This window comes from Chrysoperla carnea, chromosome 4, assembly GCF_905475395.1.
Source record: "Chrysoperla carnea chromosome 4, inChrCarn1.1, whole genome shotgun sequence".
NCBI classification, from domain to species: domain Eukaryota; kingdom Metazoa; phylum Arthropoda; class Insecta; order Neuroptera; family Chrysopidae; genus Chrysoperla; species Chrysoperla carnea.
This window is the reverse complement of record NC_058340.1, coordinates 13,785,576-13,804,308: the sequence shown is the minus strand read 5'-3', so window position 1 is coordinate 13,804,308 and position 18,733 is coordinate 13,785,576. Positions and strand designations below refer to the sequence as shown.

The window sequence follows — 18,733 nt, the reverse complement described above, 5'->3', positions numbered from 1 at the left end:
TTTGTTTGCATTCTTCAATAATATAATCTTGTGGTTTTTCATATAAATATTTTTTTGTTTTCTAGGGATAATCATTACAATAAAACTTTTCCTTTTTTAATTTTTTTGAATTAAATTTACATTTTATTTTTTGAACGAGTACATTACACCGAATTTTAATTAACAGACTCGGGAAAAGACTAATTCTGGATACATGAAAAACTAATTTGAATTAATTCAATTTGAATAGACTCTACACACTAGCAAAGTATTTTTGATGGATGGCCTTTGCGCCATCTAGTGTTTTATATCTGTAAACAGTGGTTTAGCAGAGAAATAGTAGGAGAGCTGGTTGACATTTTTGGATATGTGTGGATATGCCTCAAGCATTCTGAAATTTCGTCAGATACCTCTCTCATAATGTCCTCATACAATAATGTATGAGGACATACAAAAATGTACCAGGCTGGAGGGTAGCGGTATCTTTAGAACATCTTTATTTCAAACATATAAAATTTTATGTTGCCAAAAATATCTCTGAGGCAATTTGTAATTTTTTTTAAGGTAAACTAAAATATTAAAAATTGAAGAAAATAAACAAGCCAGACCATTTGCGAAGGGTTTTAACCCTGTAAGATGCTTGCAAAAATACGAAATTATGTTTGAGCTAAGTTAAAATTTTTATCGGGTATTGTTTAGTATTAATTAAAAATAAATATTCTAAAAAAAAAGGCATTTAGGAGGGTAATCAAGAAAATTACAAGAAAAGTAGTTTTGCAAGCCTCTTGCATTGTTAAAATCCTTCGCAAATGGTCTGGCTTGTTTATTTTCTTCATTTTTCAATATTTAAGTTTACTTTTAAAAAAATTACAAGTTGCTCCAAAGATATTTTTTGCAACAAAAAATTTTATACGTTTGAAAATAAAGAGGTTCTAAAGATACCGCTATCCTTCAACCACCAGATCTGAAAATGCATCCAGTTAAAATCCAGAATTGATTTTTAACAATTTCCTGGATATTATTATGAATTACACAGAAAACAAAACCACTGTTTAAAAAATAAAATACGAGATAGCGTTCTACTCTAAGCAAAAATTATTGTAAAATTAAAGAACTCCGATTTACAGCAGGAACAAAAACAATTTAAAATGGAAAAACACAAAATCTAATTAAAACAATAAAAACAGAAATTAATTTTGGAAAATCCTGTTTTCAATAATTTATTAATTTTATCTTTTATGTACAAATTTATATGTCAATATGTTTTGTAGATATATCCGAGTTGATATGTACGAAGTAATAATTTTGTAATTTATTAATGGATGTATAATTTAATTAAGTAATTAAATTAATCAATTGTTAATCATTGAATAGCTTAAACACTGTAATTAACTTAGATCAATGATCAAAGATCAAAAGTCATTTTAATCATAAAAGATCATGATCCAATTAATGGATATTAATTAATATTCATATATTTTTTGATTTTGGAAAAATTTATGGACTAAATTAAAATTTTATAAAATTATTTTCAGTGTTACATGCTTTTTCGTTTTCCGCGTATTTTAACTTTATTTTTATCTACGCAAAAGAAATATACTTTTAATAAAGTATTTGTAGAAAGTCAATGTGGGACAATAAATTATAAAAAAAATCTGACTCCTTCAAGTAAAAATTAAAATTTACTGAAAGAGTCAAGATTTCCACTCTTTAAATTTCTTTAAAGATACTTTTTTTAATCGTGACACTGTTGACATTAAGTCAGATTCCTTACTATCTTCATCACTTAGAGTTTCACCTTCTGAATGAACTTCACGTTGACATTGTAAAGATTGCGATCTTTGTTGTGTACTTAATGTTTCTTTCTCAGAATTACCTTTACCTCTTATTAGACCTCCAGTAGAAGACTTTCTAGACTCTTTCATTTTTGCCGTGGTTGGATCACTTAATGCTGCTTGAACAGGTGCCTTTATACTATTCGATGCAGCGGATCGAGCAGCACTTAATCCTCGACTTATACGGTCTAAAGTTGCTAATCTTAGATTTGTGGTTACTCGATTACGGCGCAAAGATGTTGGTGTTGCGTGGGCACGTTCTTGCAAAATAAATCGCCCAATTGTTTGCCAATGAGATTGTGTGCTGTATACATTTTCATCATCTGCCAATGCTCTTTGTTGATGTCCACCAGATCCAGCCCATTCTAATTCTTCTACTAATACAAAATTCATAGGATCTTCTAAACGACGTGCTTTAACAAGTGCTTGAGCTAATACATCTTGAGCAGTAGATCCTAAAGGAACTTTTAAGATTGCGTATGGTATTTCTGGTGATACATTGTATATGCAAACTAAAAAATTGTCATGTTCATCCCAAGCATTAGGTTTCTCAGATGCTTGGGCCTCTCGTTCACGATTTGCTACACTACGAATTGACGATAGCCATGCACGACTACTTGGATCATCACCCATTCGTTTCAATAAGAATCGACCTTCTCCTTTCCATTTGGATTGAGCTTGAAGAGGACGTTCTTGTAGATCTAAAATTCGTTGAGTTGCAGGTAATTCATGATCTTTTTTCTCCCATCCCCTTGCAACTTCTTCAACTAAAATATGATCATTGACACGATCTGCTGGCAGGTTCATTTTTTGTAGACACTGCATAAGTACATCTTGTGTGGTACTTTCTTGAGTAATTTTTAAAATTGTATAAGGCTCTTCATTTAAAACACCATACACCATCAAAAAGAACATTTTACGTTTCACACATAATGGTGTTCCAGATATTCCCGTATATGGTGTAGTATTTTTTGTTCCACTTTCATCTGTTTCCGTTGTATCTTTATTACAAGGTTCCGTTTCACTTGTTCCAGTATTTTCCAAACTTTCTTCTTCTGTACGAGAATATATGAACAGTGTAGACATATTTAACGGTTTGTTTTGTGCTGTACGTAATCTTAAATGTCTGTAACCAGGTCGTAAACCTTTCAAAGGTATTACACGTTGTGCAATTAGGTGATTCGTCGGTGATTCATACACATTGAATCGAATAAATGATAAATCATGAAACATCACACGAAAGAAAAATGTATCATTCCATATTGGATTCAATGCATTTTTTTGTACGACTCTAGTTTTTTGCTTGTTACAATCAATAGGAATTCCAATAATTTCAACTTCAACAAATGTACTGGCATTGATATTTGCATGATTGATATATTGCCCTGACACAACGTTTATTAAAAGTTGTGATGAATGTAATCCATCAAATTCTTTATCCCATGGGTTAAATCGTCGATACATGACATGAGTACGATCCCACATTACTTCTGGCTTACAAACATATCCACATTTCCCATTTGATTCAAATAAAGCTGTATTCAATTGCAATGATGGGTCTTCGGTTTGATAATTTAAAGCTGCCATTTGTATACCAAAAGCCCAAAAAATTACAGGATTAAAATTGGAGGAATCGATTCGCATTCCAGCTGGATATGTGCGCATTAATTGTGTTTGTGTATGCGCAACTAATGCTAATGGTTGTTTTCGGCACAATTTTTTTGCAGTATTTTCATTAATTGATGAGCATTGATAGCATGGATGATTATAGTTGGCTCGTGGTGGTTTTAAACTTGATGATGCATACTCCATTTCCATTGCTGATGCTTCGGTATCAGCGGACGATATTCCTAAAATGTAATTTTGTATTAGTATTTCAAAAACAAAACCTATTTGCTTTTAATATACCAGTTGTAGTTGCTCCTCCAGAACTGCTGACATTTGATGCCGATCCTGATCCACTACAAACTGTCATTATCGAACTACCTGAACTTGAAGTTCTTGGTGGTACAGGTCGCTGTTTTACTGAACTGCTCGGACTGACAGTATTTAATCCTCGAAATTTAATGGCCTGAACATATACAACTATATCTGATAATTCTTTTGCTATTTGACTACTACGTTTTTTTGTTTTATCATCGGCAATAATACGTTTGGTAGAGCTTGTTTTTGAAATTGCATGCGATGCCATTCCTACACATGAACGTGGAGATGCTTCATTACTACCTCCGCCACTCGTGGTTGAAGGCATATTAGAAGGACTTGAATGTAAGATGGAAACTAAATTTTTATCTAAAATTTAAAGAAAATTCAAAATATATTAGTTAAATGAAATTTATTATTAAGTTCATAGGCTGAAAACATATTCGAAAGATGAGTTGCAAGCTAATTGATTTTCGGAAAACTGGAAACTTTTGCACCAAATTATTTAATTATTCTGTTTCTACTCTATTAATGTCTTTTCAAAAAAATACATATTCATTTTTTCAATGAATATGTATTTTGTGAAAACACAAAAAATGGAATAATATTCGATTTTAAGAAAAATGTGTTTTTTTTTTTCAATCTCTGAGGGGATTCGCTTAGCTAACGCAGCTGCTGTGCTACGAATTTTTTTTGTATATGTAATCCATTTTTTTATACTAGCATACTTTCCAACTACAATTACTTGACGTAATTTTAAACACACGGTCTTAATTTGTAAAAAATAATTAGTAAAATTTTTCTAAAATTGAATCGTTTGGAATTTATTCATAAAAAGACATTTCTTACAATCCATAGAGAAAAAAAGAGATGCAAAATTGAAAAAACTTTTTTTACATACAAATTAAGAGATTGAAACCGTTTCCTGTTTTCTTGTAATAATTAGTCTATAAATCTCTTTACATAGCCAATAAAATGTTATGTACCGTCTAAATTTTCATCTTCTTCATCTTCATCATATTCGTCATCGCTAAAGTCATCGTTAAATGAACTTGAACTAGTATTGGAAATTATCGAGCTCGTGCGACCACCCGAATGTTTAACTCCCGTTGCAGTTCTGTAATTAATGAAACACTATCGATTAGATTTCCAGTAAAGTGGCAAAAAGAAAATTTTTTTAAGTTTAAATTACCTTATAGCTACTCCCATCGGGGCAGAAGTTGTAGTAGTCAATGTTGGTTGTAAATCGACTGTTAATTTTTTATTTTTAATTAAAATACGATTTTTTAATTGCATTGGTGAAGGTAAGAATGGTTCTTCACTAAAATCCGTTTCGAATAAAAAGTTTGTTACTAATTTATCACCAAAAATTCTTTGAAATATTTGTGCCATTTTTGTTTGTTGATGTAAAGAGCAATGGTTTTCTAATGATAAAATAACAGGAAATGATGATGTAACAAAGGCATTACGATTTATTGCTTCTACAACGGCGCTAAATGGTATTTTTGTGGTAAAAGTGTGTCCATGATAAATCATTGGATAACCATCATCACCATCCCAACAATCCAATTCAACGCAACGACATCCCGATTGTAATACTTGAGAGTATAGTTCAACAGATGATTCCCCTTTTAGCTGATGTCCCGTTAAATAAGTATTATGTGAAGATGCTATGTAATAGTGTGACATAGGTCTAGACATATCTTGATCTTTTGGTACTTCTCGTTCATTTATGAATGCAAAATTATCTTTGTCCATTAAATAACGTGCAAAACCTTCGAACGACAAACAGTCTTGTGAACGTAATACTGGATCAGGTTCATGCCTCTGAATTAAAGCTTTAACGTCGCTGGTTGACCAATTTTCCATTTGTCGAGTTTCCAGAAATTTTGTAAATGTAGATAATGTAATTACTTGACTGTTTGACGAATCGATTCCAGCACAGTTTGAAAAAATACTTGCTGCAGCTATGGCATCAAATATTTTCTTTTGTGAGTTTGTGGTCGTTACACCAGCCAATTCTGATGAACTATTTCTCGTGAAGAGGCCTAAAATAAACAAATTCAAGCTCAATGTCATTTCATAGGATGAATTGGATGTGCAATACCCTAAGGTAGTACGAGTCCAAGGCAAGTTTAGACTTGTAGTTGAAATTATTTGTACCGTTGACATAGATGATGAATTTTGTTATAACTTCAATATATAAAGGGCGAACTTTTTACCTGGAATTGCTCACTTTCATACCAAGCTTAGTTTTTCTTTTGATTTTGGGACATTGTTTTGGCAATTTTTTACCAGCATTTATTTTTTGGTGAATATTTAAAAAAAAATATTTTGAAAATTTTTTTGTTCTCGAGATGATATTTTTTTTATACAATAATGTCAATAATTATACAATTGCTCTGGGGATTTATTGAAAAATAAGTTATCTGAGAGATTATTTACCTATCCTTTGTGGTTTTTTTGAGGTAGCTAGTTCTAAGGATACTTTAACGCCGTTTACTTTAGGTGATGAATTAGTTCCAGTCATACTTCTATACGAAATTGCCAGCTGATCAAATAAATCACGCAGATCTTTTCTCATCAAAAGGCTAAAAAAAATAATTATTATATAATTGAAACAGATTTATAGAAGAAAATTAAAAATAATTTAATATGAGAGATTATGTCAGTTTATTATTTTCCCCGTATGTAGTAATTTATTTGAAGTTCACTGAACAAAGCCTTGGATTTCTATTTAAGCCAGACGTAATTTTTAGTTATACAGGGTGGGTCATTTTAATCTAAAATGGCTAATAGCTCGTTTTGTAGTTAGCCAATCAAAAAACAACTTAAACAAAAGTTTCAGAGTTTGATGGGGGACATCATGTTCTGAAATCAGATTGGACCTTGTTCTTTGGTTTGCTTTAATAGCCAATTTAGATTCTAAACGGTAGCAGATGGAATAACACTTTAAGTTAGAAAGTTGATCCTCATAACTAACATTTTTTGTTTAAAAATTTTTTCAAAAAACGTTAGCTTTCGGAGAAAATGTGACTTAAAAATAAGTCATTATTACATTTAATCGAAAGAAAATATACTTAAAGGTTATCGATAATTGTAGGCCAGAGTTATGGGCACAGATAATTAAAATTGAGGCAGATAATTAAATGTGGCCAAGACTATTTTTATTGTTTGGTTAATTTCTTATCGGGAATCAGCAGTAAACTGGCACAATCCTTTTTAAAAATAATTACCTGAATGAACGAAATAACGCTACAAAATCAACAAAATCTAATTGAGTTTCGTATAAAATAAATCCAACTCTCGGATGTCGTCCATGCCAAAGTTGTTCCATCGATCCATGACGTTCTCTATAATAAATTTTAATAATATTATCTCCAATAATAAATTTAAAATATTCCTTCAATTTTACCTATCGAATTTTGGCTGCGTTGTATATGCCAAATGTCCTAAACTGTGATGGCGTGCGACATCTGGCTGTGGCTCTGAGAATCTTGCAGGTGTAGATTGTCTATGGTGTGTTGGATTTCTCCAATAACTGTCAGTTGCAATAGCAATGGGGTCCATTAAATGAGTTCGAGAATCTCTTTTACCTTGAATTAATTGTTTTTTCTTAATTTTAACTGATGCTTCTCTTTTCAATGCACCGGATAAATCTCCTGGTTGAATACCACTTTGCGTTACTGTTGCAAAAGACCAATCTCTACCACCAAAAGCCTGTAGATGCATGTTTTAATAAATTATCTACAACAAAACTTAATAAACAGAACTTACTCGAATAGCGTCAGCGGCTAACGGTCCACAACAGCAAGCATCTTCATAGTAAAGTTGTAAATATTGTTCTTTTAGCCATAATATTCGTCGATCTGCTAGGCGTAATTGTCTAGCAATACCCTTTATCAGCCAACCTAATCCTGCATACCACAATCTACGCAGAGATTCAATACCATGTTTATTTTAGATGGGCTAATATATTTAGGAATATATACGGGGTGGACCATTCTAATTAATCTTTGACTCTTAACAATTCAAAAATATTCGGAATTAAGGGCATTTTTTATGGTACGTTTTATAAGCGTTTATAAAAATATAAAAATATAAATCAGACTAGGGATATGCTTACGATTTCAAAGATAGCAGCGTCTGATAAACATTAATTTTAACAGCGACCATAGCGGACAATAATATTTGACACTCAATACTTTTACATATTCTTGAGGGTCGGTCCTAAAGTCGACATACTTCATTGCTTGGAATTATTTTTCATAACCAAAAAATTTGTACTATAATTATTATTCGACTATAAATATTATTCAAGAATAATTATTAAGAATGTAAAGCAAACTGATTTTTTCGATTTTTTTCTACGAGGGCATCATCGTGGTCAGCTCTAACTATACCTATTGTTAGTTCTAAAGTTGAGTTGAATTTAAATTTTCAATGTCTAAGTAATTTGATATCACTAATTAATGCCTTTTGGTGGGAATGCTGTCCTAAAGAACTCTTTTGGATCTATAAAATGGTCCATTCCATGTATACATTAAAAAACTTACCTGCATAGAACAGGGGGTAATAACATATAAATTATTCGATTATCACTTAATGAATAACCATACATTAAGCTTAAACAACAAGGATCTGATCCGTAAGCAATACCAAATCTTCTTGCAATAATTGAAATTTCAGCTTCACGTTCTGTTTCCCGAACACCAAGAACTAATTCTTTCACGTACATTAAATCTAAATATCCTTCATCTAAGGTTGAATTATTCGTATTTGAATCAAGGCCAGTTTGGGCAGATAGTTTTGATAGTAATCCTGGAGAAAGAGTTTCCTCAGGATTGGCAGATAAATTAAAATCAGCAGTAAATTGTGACGAAGATGCTGAATTCGATGAAGTGTCTTCAAAATAAAGTGCTCCGGCCCGCAAAGCACTCCAACAAGGTCGACTCCATGTAAGCGTTACTCCCGCACGGTCCAGCCGTACATATAAAAGTACTGCCCCACGGCCACTTGTACCACTATCACCAACACCACCAATACCACTACTTCCGCCTCCACTCGAACTAGTTCCATCACTTTCTAACATAACTGCAGTAGTGCCATGATGTAAAATCTACAAAAGAAAAAAGTTTTAAAAAATTTAATTATTGTTACATTTTTATTTGTCCTGATATAAAGTCTAAAAATTAAACGTAAATAATAAAGGAATATTATCATTAAAATTACTACGAAACTATAGTAAAATTGTGTTAGCAAAATCGTTTTTTGCGTGTAGTTTTGAAAATATATTTCTTCGAAGCCAAACAAAGAGAATAAGGACACTATGACACTTGTTTCATCAAATAGCAGACGATGTTCTGCTGTAGGGTATGTGTAGGTTTGATAGAAGACTAAATACTAGATGAAATGATAAAGAAAGTCAACACACTGAAAAAAATTAAGGATTTCTTGCCTGAAGAAATAACGTTTATGTTGTAAAAAGGATAATGCATTAACACGCAATTAGTCTTTTTGAGAGAAGAAGAAAGGTAATTTATTTAACTCAACGAACTTAACGAGTCAATATTAACTTATTTAACTTTTATGCTTATTTACTAAATTTTGTATACAAATTTAAACGTCAAAGATTGAGATTGTTATGTATTTTATGATACAATTGTGTATTTTAAAAAGACAAATAACTTATCTAGTTAATCTTAATTAAAAATCGAACCCGGGTCTCTTACATTACTGTCAAGCGCCTTTACCAACTGGGCCATAAGTGTTCTAAGAAAAATGTTAAATTTTATTTTTGTCTGCCTTAAACTTTTCAAACTTATTCATTAAAATGGTCCACCCTGTATATGTAACGGTTTTTTATTTTTAATTTACAACCTATTCTATTATACCTAAGTTATTGCAACAGTAGTAGTTCTATGCATCTAAAAGTAATCCATATTTTGTGCTTACATAATAGTTCTTTCTATTTTCACTACAGAATAATTTTGTTCGTGTTTTGATTTAAATAGTAACATAAACTTTTATTACAATAGCTCTTCAAATATATAATATTCCTTGTGCTTTTAGATACATGTACATTAATAGAGTGTCTTCGAGTGTAGATATAATAATATAACTGCGTTCGAATAAAAAAATTTTTTAGTTTTCTTCTAAAATTAAATAACTTTTTAAGTTACGAGTTAACAAAAACGATCTAATAATCAAATTTAAAAAAAAAATTGATTTTATACAACTTCTGAGAATATATTTCTATTTTACGTAGCTACAGCCAGACAAGAAAGCGAACCACAATCAACAGAAAACATAAGCAGCTATATTAAAATATTGGTATTGTTTAAGAAATATTGATTTTGAGTAATGTTGAATAATGACAAAAAATAGCATCGATAGCGAACGCTGATTTTAACGATACGTGGTGATATTATTTTGAAATACCGAATATCAATATTTCTTTCTTTTTTCATCCCTAGCATCAAATTGTTATACAATTTGTTGGATAAATCATTTGAGATGCTGCAAATCAATGAATGTGCAATAGTTCATATTTACTTATACATTAAGCAATGTTTAAAAGAGAGATTAGATGTTTAAAAGAGAATATTTTTACTATTATATGTTTGTGTGTATGCTTGTTGTATGCGATTCTAGCTTTGCTCAGCGGTACTTGAATGCCTGACTAATGCATGTCAAAATCCCCACTATTCATTGACTTCTTTCTTATATTCATTGATTTTGCATCCCAAATGATTTATCAAACATTCTGTATAACATTGAATAATGGATTTTATAAAAATTTGGTTACAAATATTAAAACACACACACGCGTGTATTTTTAAAGAAAATATTATTTTAGCATTGTAGACACTTTAGAACGTTAGAACGACCAGAGGTATCATATAATTTTTAATTTCGTTTTTCGGGGTGGAAAAAATACTTTCTATGAGAAAATTTAAAAAAAGATTAGATTAAATATGAAGTAATATTTACAAAAACCTATATTGTAATATTTCATTAATATAATTGATTTTTTTTTAGTTTTCCGTTCTCTATCTTCTTTATAAAGGTCATGAAGTTGATACGAGAAACCCTTATGCTAAATGTTTCAATTGAAGATATTGACTTTGTTAATCGAATCGGAAAAAAAGACCAAGAGAAGACCAGAGCAATTGTAGTTGGCATGATTGCATTTAGAAAAAAAATATTAATTATGCAATCTAAACATAAACTTAAAAACACAAACATATACATAACAGATGACATGCCTGAATATATGAGAGAGTCAAGAAAGCAATTGATACCAATCATGAATGAACTAAAAGAACAGGGAAAAGAAGCGACCTTTAGAAAAGATAAACTTTTATATAATCAACGATTGTATGATGTAAAATCAGCAAAGGCATTGGTGCATGAGTTCGGTGGTCAAAAAGAAGAAATAAAAATCCCAAACTCAGACCATGAAAATCAAAAATATAAAAAAAATAAAAGAGAAGATAGTAAAGAAGAAGAAAATTGTGAACAATCCTCTCTAATAAAACAAAAAATAAAATACCCAAAAATTGGAGAAAGTTCTAAAGACAAAAGGCACATTGACTTTTTTTTGAGAAGAAGTAGTTCAATGAGTGAAGTAGATAAGAAAAATATTGGAGATGGCTCAAAAAACTGACAAGCAAAACCGAAAACGATTTAACGATGACGAAAAGGCTACGAAAAGGTTATGAATGGACACAGAAAAAACTTCAAGTGGAGGGCAATGGCAAACCCCCACTCAAAACTGCTCAGGAAGATTATGCTCTTCAATCCCAGAAAATACAAAAAAACAAACTAAATACTAATAAAGGGAATATTAATATTGCTTCGTGGAATGTACGAACAATCGTACATTCGGCATACGACCGAAAATTATGGAAGAGCATATCCGTCAACGTCTGTAAACAGACATGACACATCATCATCATCATCATCATCTTCTTTATACAGACTGTAATGTAATGAGAAGTATGGAGGCTGTGCCTAAATCAATATTTCAGTTTTCACTAGATGCTTACCTTTACATACACCAGGTGTTCTATTTTAAACAATTTCTTCAACAAAAGATTTTTGGGAAAAAATGATTCAAGTAAAAGATGTTCCACTCGAAGGGGGTGATAGCATCTCACAGTCATCTGAAATTTGACCTGGGTTTGCAAATTAGAATGTTTTTTTTTTTTACTTCAACAACTTTTACTTGGTTTTTTTCCAAAAGCCCTTATTTAAATAAATTTCAGCAGGATTGTCTAAAATGGAACACTTGATAAATAGAATAAGTATCTGGCTGACCGACTGACCGAGATAAGCTCGGTATTTTTTGTGTTAAAAAGACACAAATTTTATCGTTAATATGAGACTTGTTTAAAATGTCTCCACACAACTACTAATTTGAATGGCCCGGTTATGTACGTTATTTTGTTAACTACGATATACGTATATCACACCAGCTATAATCAACCAAAACTGACCACACACTGTACAATACATACGAAACGAATCATTACTTGTAATTAATGTCTCAGTTTGAATTCATTTCAATGAAACCTCGCTTAAATTATAGATTATAGTATTATGATATGAGTATGATATATTTTCTGTTTCATTTCAAAGAATTCGTTTAGACTAAGAATAAAACTTTTTAAGTAACTCACTTGTAATATGTGTTGATCAATTCCTGTTAATGGAGATGTTATCGATACAAAACTAACGCCGTGATCGTTAGTTAACGGTTGTACAGGATGATATGCATCAACTTCTGTTTCATATTCTTCATCCAATTCAACTTTCTCTGGTGGTGTAGCTTGAAGGACTCTACCGCCAGCTATTGAAACCGATCTGAAAAAACCAAATAATTGTAATATTAATTTAGGAATTCGATTACTGATTTGGGTATTTCCATTTTGAATCTATTTTTCATATTTATCTTTTACTTTTAAATTCTTACTTCCTAATAGTATAGTTCCGTATTAGGATAGTTCCTAATACGGAATGCGAAATATGAGGTAGAAAGTGTTACATAACGAAAGGGATAAAAATGCCTCAAATTCGTAACTGGATTTTTTGGTAAATTTTAGAGGCAAATTTTTATTAGAACGTTGTTCTTGAAACAAGAGACTTTTGTTCGAAATCTTTGCCCTTTAACTTAATAAAGGTTAATTTATAAAAAATAACTATCTAATATAAACATGCTTCCTATTTCTTAACAGAAATATCCAACATTCCATAAGAAATTATGTCTATTTTGAGTATTCAAAAGGGCAGTCTGCTTTTCCATTTATTTCTGTTAAAAGAGCCCGATCTATAAGTTAAGATGTCTTATATGTTATTACTCTTACTTACTTTAAGTAATCGATAAAATTATTACTCGGTGAACATCGATTTCGGTTATGAAAGTGCTGATGAAACGTTGATATATGATCCATTACAGCTTGTGTTCGATATATTTTTTCCAAATTTATTAAACTACCAGGTCCTATACGTGTGAAGTAATGATCTTCACCATTATAATCGGATATGAACTGAAAATAATTTATAAGATGAAATTAAAAACATTCATCATATTTCTAACTTGTTATGTTAATGAATCGGATGCTAAAATATTTCGTTTCTGCCTCGAAGGGGACAGAATATTATTTCAATGATGGATAATTGCGCCATTCACTGGCCTAATATGAATATGTTTTATCGACCTTAAATAAAAATAATTACATAAAGTAGTCGAATTCACAGCTTGGTCCAAGCTTGGAGAACCTGGGAGAATCTTGGAGAACCTTGATTCGAGTCTTAGTAGATGCGTATGAGAGAAATTGATCTCACGCCAATTCTACACAAAAATTAACTTGTTTCCAGCAAGTTAAGTGAAATTTACTGTATATATAGGTGAAATTTACTGTATAAGTTTTGGGTAAAGCAATGTCATCAATGTCAATTTTTAGCTTTTCATCTGTAGAATAAAGCATTTCATATCCGCAGGAAAAGAAGAGTGATTTCAGGTAATGGGCCACGTTTTCGATTGGCCACGTTTTTACTCAATTTTTTGTAATTTACTCGAAAACTATGCATTTTAGAAAAAATATACTCCATCCAAAGTTATGGGGCGTAAAATTTTCGATCGATTTGTATATATATATCGATTAATTTTCATATTTTCTAAAAAATTTACATCAATGTACAATTTTCCGTGTTTTTGGTGGCTTTTTGTACTTTGGTGACTGTTTGAAAAACTTAGCATTTTAGGCAAAAAAAATTTGAATAAAAGTTGTTTTACTTGAATAAAAATTGATAATAAAATAAAATTTTCCATTAGGTACAATGAAAATATACAAATCGGCTGTAATTTTAGGCTCAATAAGTTTTACTCAAAGAATTTTTTCTCAAAATGCACAGTTTTCAAGTAAATTTCAAAAAAGCATCAAGAGCGTCCGATAACCTTGTACTGATCAAGATTTCTCTATAATCCATGGTTTTCGACTTAATTGCAAAAAAATTGTAAATCAAAACTTTAGTAAATATATAAAATTTCATCTAACTTGTTGGGACTATAGTGTCCTATACGTGTGAAGTAACGATGTATGGTAGTCGAGGTATTTCGAAAAAATAAATTCAATAATGTTATGTGAAAAGCGCCATTTCATTTTTGACTGTGGTATACAATATATGAAATTTAATATAATTAAAGTGGCGATCCCCCAACTGCTCAAACTTGCTTTCTATATGGCTACATAGATTGGTGTTGATTTGTTATAGTCGGAGAGCCCATCGCTGAAAATGGCACCTGATAGGTTAATGGAAATATATTATTGGAAAAAATAGTACGTATGTAAGTGGAAGTAATGCAATGACTCCCACGTCCCCAGCAAGTTACGTCTCTAGGAAACTATTCTTTTTAAAACTATTTGTTAAAGGGTGATTTTTACGCCAAACGAAAGATTGAACTTTCTTATTTTAGGGACAAAAGTGTGTCAATCCTCAGATAGTTTTGCATTATATACTCTTTAAGAATGTTAACTTTTAATTTAAGAACCTTCTATCAACTTTTCGCCATTTATTTAGAATATTTTATATATCCTATAAAATTTTATAAACAATTTTTTTTGTTAATCAACTACGCAAATAAAACAATAGAAAATATTTTTAAAATAACTATTTGTCTAAAATTTCAACTTTTTCTGCCTTTAACTTTCTTTTACATGTATTCGTTCGTGTACATGGAGCACCCCTCGCTATCTTGGTTATAAAAATCCTATCCTGGTTAATAACAAGAAATTGATTGTAAAAACAGTTAATTTTGTTATTTGTTTATAGAATATTTAAATTATTATAAATAAATAAGAATTCTCTTATGGAGGACATTTCAGATTACACTCAGGTTGTCCGCCTTCAAAGTGGGCTGCCAAATTTTCTATATTAAGCTTGGAAACCATTTTTTTCTTAAAATAAGAATGTCCAAGCATTCTTTTGGCGTTGAAAATTGAATAGTGACGTAACTTGTGGGGAGCTGCGGTTCACATTGCATTGTTTCCACTTACATACGTCTCATTGCATATTTCCTTTAACCTATCAGGTGACATTTTCAGCGGTGGCCTCTTCGCCTATTAGTATAGATGGTATTTCGTTGAGAGCAGTGGGTAGTGGTAGTTTAGTAAATCTAATTATTTTAGTTCAATATTTAATTTAATTAAGCGAATAAAATATCTACAATGAGGAATTTCATGATTAAGTCATGTAGACATTGGAGTGCAATACAGGGTATTTCAGATGATTTGTACAATGCTTCATCTGGTACAGTTGATTGATATATCTACAAAGCCATAAAGGGTTAGGTTGCATTTAAAATGGAAACACATGTAAATACAGCCTTTAAAAAAAGGACTTAGAACTTCTCTTCAGTACTGTAACAAATCCACAATTTCATACTTTTTATAAAACGTTTTCACACTTACTACTTGTCGATGGCCGTGATATCGTTGTTCCCTGCTACCATGCTTTGGTGAATATGTTCCAGCTGGTGCGTTGGTATTTTGAGATGACGGAGAAGACGATCGATGATCATGATGGCGATGATGATGATGCCTATGATGCCTTCCACCACCCCCGTCTGTACTGCTCATACTACTCCGTTCATAGCCAGAGGTACTTTGTGTCGATGTGTTTGCATTACTTTGTGGTGGATTAACCCCATAATTTCCTTGATTATGTGGTTCGAGCATAATAAGTGATGGTGTTGATGCCAAAATTTCACGCAATTCACGAAGAAAAGCACCAAAAAATGGAACAACACGACATTCAGCCATATCGAGAGCACGAGATAATGCTCGATCATATTCTGCTGATAATAAGGCAGCTGATAGAAAGTCCAGTATAGGTAGTGTTTCTTTTTCCGTAATTGATAGCCAAAATGGTCGTAGTTTAGTGGACCTATTTTAAGAAAATAGATAGAAAATGCAAGCATAAGCAATTTATCAAATTTATTAGTAAAATAAAAGAAATGATTAAATTAATAAATATAAACAAAGAACGGTGCCTTTTCAATTTTAGAGCAAGTAGTTTCCGCCGGCCTACAGCTATCGTATCTGCTGGAGGCCGATAGAAACCCCTACACTAAATATCGAATTCTAAAAATAAATTGTATTTGTTAATAATATATTGATCCAATCGTTCTACTCACTTGAGGCCGGCAATAATTTCCATAGCACCGTTAAAATTACCGATGTTCCAGCAGGATAATGCCACCCGCAAGATACACGATAAGACTGCTCGGCGTTCATCATGAGTAGGTTGACTTATAATTAATTGCGTTATCCAAGCGCTTACCTATTAATGTTTAATGAATATTGAATTGTGATAAAGTAAAAGAGCTGATCGTAATAAATCCTTACTGTTAATACTAAAGTTCAATTCTTATTTTTTTTGTAATTTTTAAACTACATAAAATTTACGACCAAACCTGAATCAACAATTTTGTTTATTAAAATGTGCACAATAGACCCCGTTACTTAGAGATTTGAGAAAAGTAGAATAGAAGATTGCTGGAATATTTTTTCCTTCTATAGAAAGCTCTTTTTTTTAGTTACATAACTACTGCCTTAGATATAACAAGGAGAAATAAGGTTGACACTTTCAGCACTTACAAAGCCTTATATGTTTTAAAGAATACTATGAAATCATTAAAATTATGAAATTTAAAAAAATTAAAATTTAGTATTATTAGGGAAAGTTTACTACGGTTAGCTCTGAAACTAATTTATTTTCTTCAAAACTATATCAATAATTACCTCATTGAAACGTTTTATTAAATTTGCCACTGTAGAACGAGCATTACTCGTTTGTGGTAATGGGGCTTCTGTGTGAGTTGAGGAGCCACCCACACTACCCAAATCTAGTGTCACCTGTCGTAAATAATCGATTGGTGGAACTTGATAAAATAACTGATACTCTGCATCAGCGAGGCGGAGGGCAACCTCTTCAGGGAAGTGGAGCAGATCTTGCAGTTCCTCCAGCTCTCCGGAGTGACTACAAGCTGATCGCAACTTCTCCAGATCTATAAGAAAATTATTTCAATTAAAATTGTCATTGTGTTATGTTATGCATTAAATAATTTACCCTCGGTTTGTGTAGCGCTATCATCCAATTGAGATACGGCATCAAGGAATTCCAGGTTGAGGCCTAGCCGTTGATCTACCTCGCGCATGGCCTTGAGGGGCCCCCTCCGGCGAGCTCATAGGCTGGCACAAGCATGCACCTCTTATAAGAAATTTAAATACTTCGAATATACAACAAGTTGCGTTTATGATTTAATCTGCAACAAAAATACAAAATAATTTATTATTATCTTTCAACACATGTCCTCTAAAGATCTTATAAATAAATTGGAAGTAAAAAGTAATTTTTTCATGAACTTGTGCACAGAATAAAATGGAAAACTGTATTAATACGGACAAAAAACTTAAATAGGTGTAAAAATTTGTTTATGAATATCTTCCAAGTTTTTTTGGCCTATTTTAAATTTTGATTCATCACTACCAGAAACATAAAGAATCGCAGAGAAATCAAATACTTGAATTATTTTCAAATGTAATCACCGTTTCACCGGACAATAACATAGTCTTCTAGAAAGGATATTCATAAATATCTGATATAAACAAATTGACGAACATGTTTTGAGATAATATGGCTTGCAGTATTTTATAGAAAGTGGTTGGTTTATACATCAGGGAAATAATGGACCATGTATTTGAGATATGATTGTGTAAATGGATTTTTACCCACGTAATACCTATACATGTGTAAGTAACGTATTATTACTTCATACATAATATATACAACAATGATAATGTTTGAAAGCTGGAAAATGGTTTTTCATAAATAAATCTTTTGAAATTACGGTTTATAAAATGGATTTCATGTCAGATGTATAAAATGAAAAGTACCTTCTTTTAGATTTGGAATGAACTAGTATAATCAAAATGTAATTTATAATTTAACTTATTTATAAGGTAAAGTTGTTATGAAATTGATTTTTAGCAGTTTTTGGTAATTCTATCGACCTGATATTTTGCATTTTTTCTGGTGTGTTGTTGAATAAAAAATAATGTACAATTTTTATATTTTAATTAAATTCTCTATCATCAGATATACAGTGAAACCTTAATATAACGTAAGTCAACATAACGAATTCTTCGATTTAACTATTTTTTGGTATCACCTTGAATTGTCCATAAGGGTCAAAAATACCTTTACAATGCGAAATTTTTTTTCGAACAACCTTTTCATAACGAATTTTCAACTATCAAGAAAAGTGTCAAATTAACGAATTTTGTCCACGCAAAATCTTTATATAACGTTCCCACAAATATGTGCCCCTTAATTCCATAGTAAATGATTCATGTCGCGACGAGTCCCGACACGTTTGTTTCGTAAAACCTATAGAAAGTAATGTAAACACTGCTGCCACTATTGTTAAA

At 31.3% G+C, this 18,733-nt stretch overlaps 1 protein-coding gene across 1 annotated transcript; it reads right to left on the bottom strand.

Annotated features, from left to right (window-relative positions):
- Nucleotides 1-1,614: 1,614 nt before the first annotated feature.
- On the bottom strand, nt 1,615-17,563 carry LOC123298017 (1-phosphatidylinositol 4,5-bisphosphate phosphodiesterase epsilon-1-like). The gene is made up of 15 exons (XM_044879880.1): nt 17,373-17,563; nt 17,045-17,310; nt 16,438-16,583; nt 15,713-16,187; nt 13,110-13,288; nt 12,422-12,605; nt 8,294-8,856; nt 7,515-7,668; nt 7,153-7,457; nt 6,974-7,090; nt 6,183-6,328; nt 4,930-5,785; nt 4,724-4,854; nt 3,723-4,106; nt 1,615-3,664 (listed from the first exon to the last, which is right to left on the bottom strand). Exons 1-15 carry the CDS (start codon nt 17,458-17,460, stop codon nt 1,674-1,676), a joined length of 5,985 nt encoding a protein of 1,994 aa, XP_044735815.1. The 5' UTR covers nt 17,461-17,563; the 3' UTR covers nt 1,615-1,673.
- Between the last annotated feature and the right edge of the window lie 1,170 nt (nt 17,564-18,733).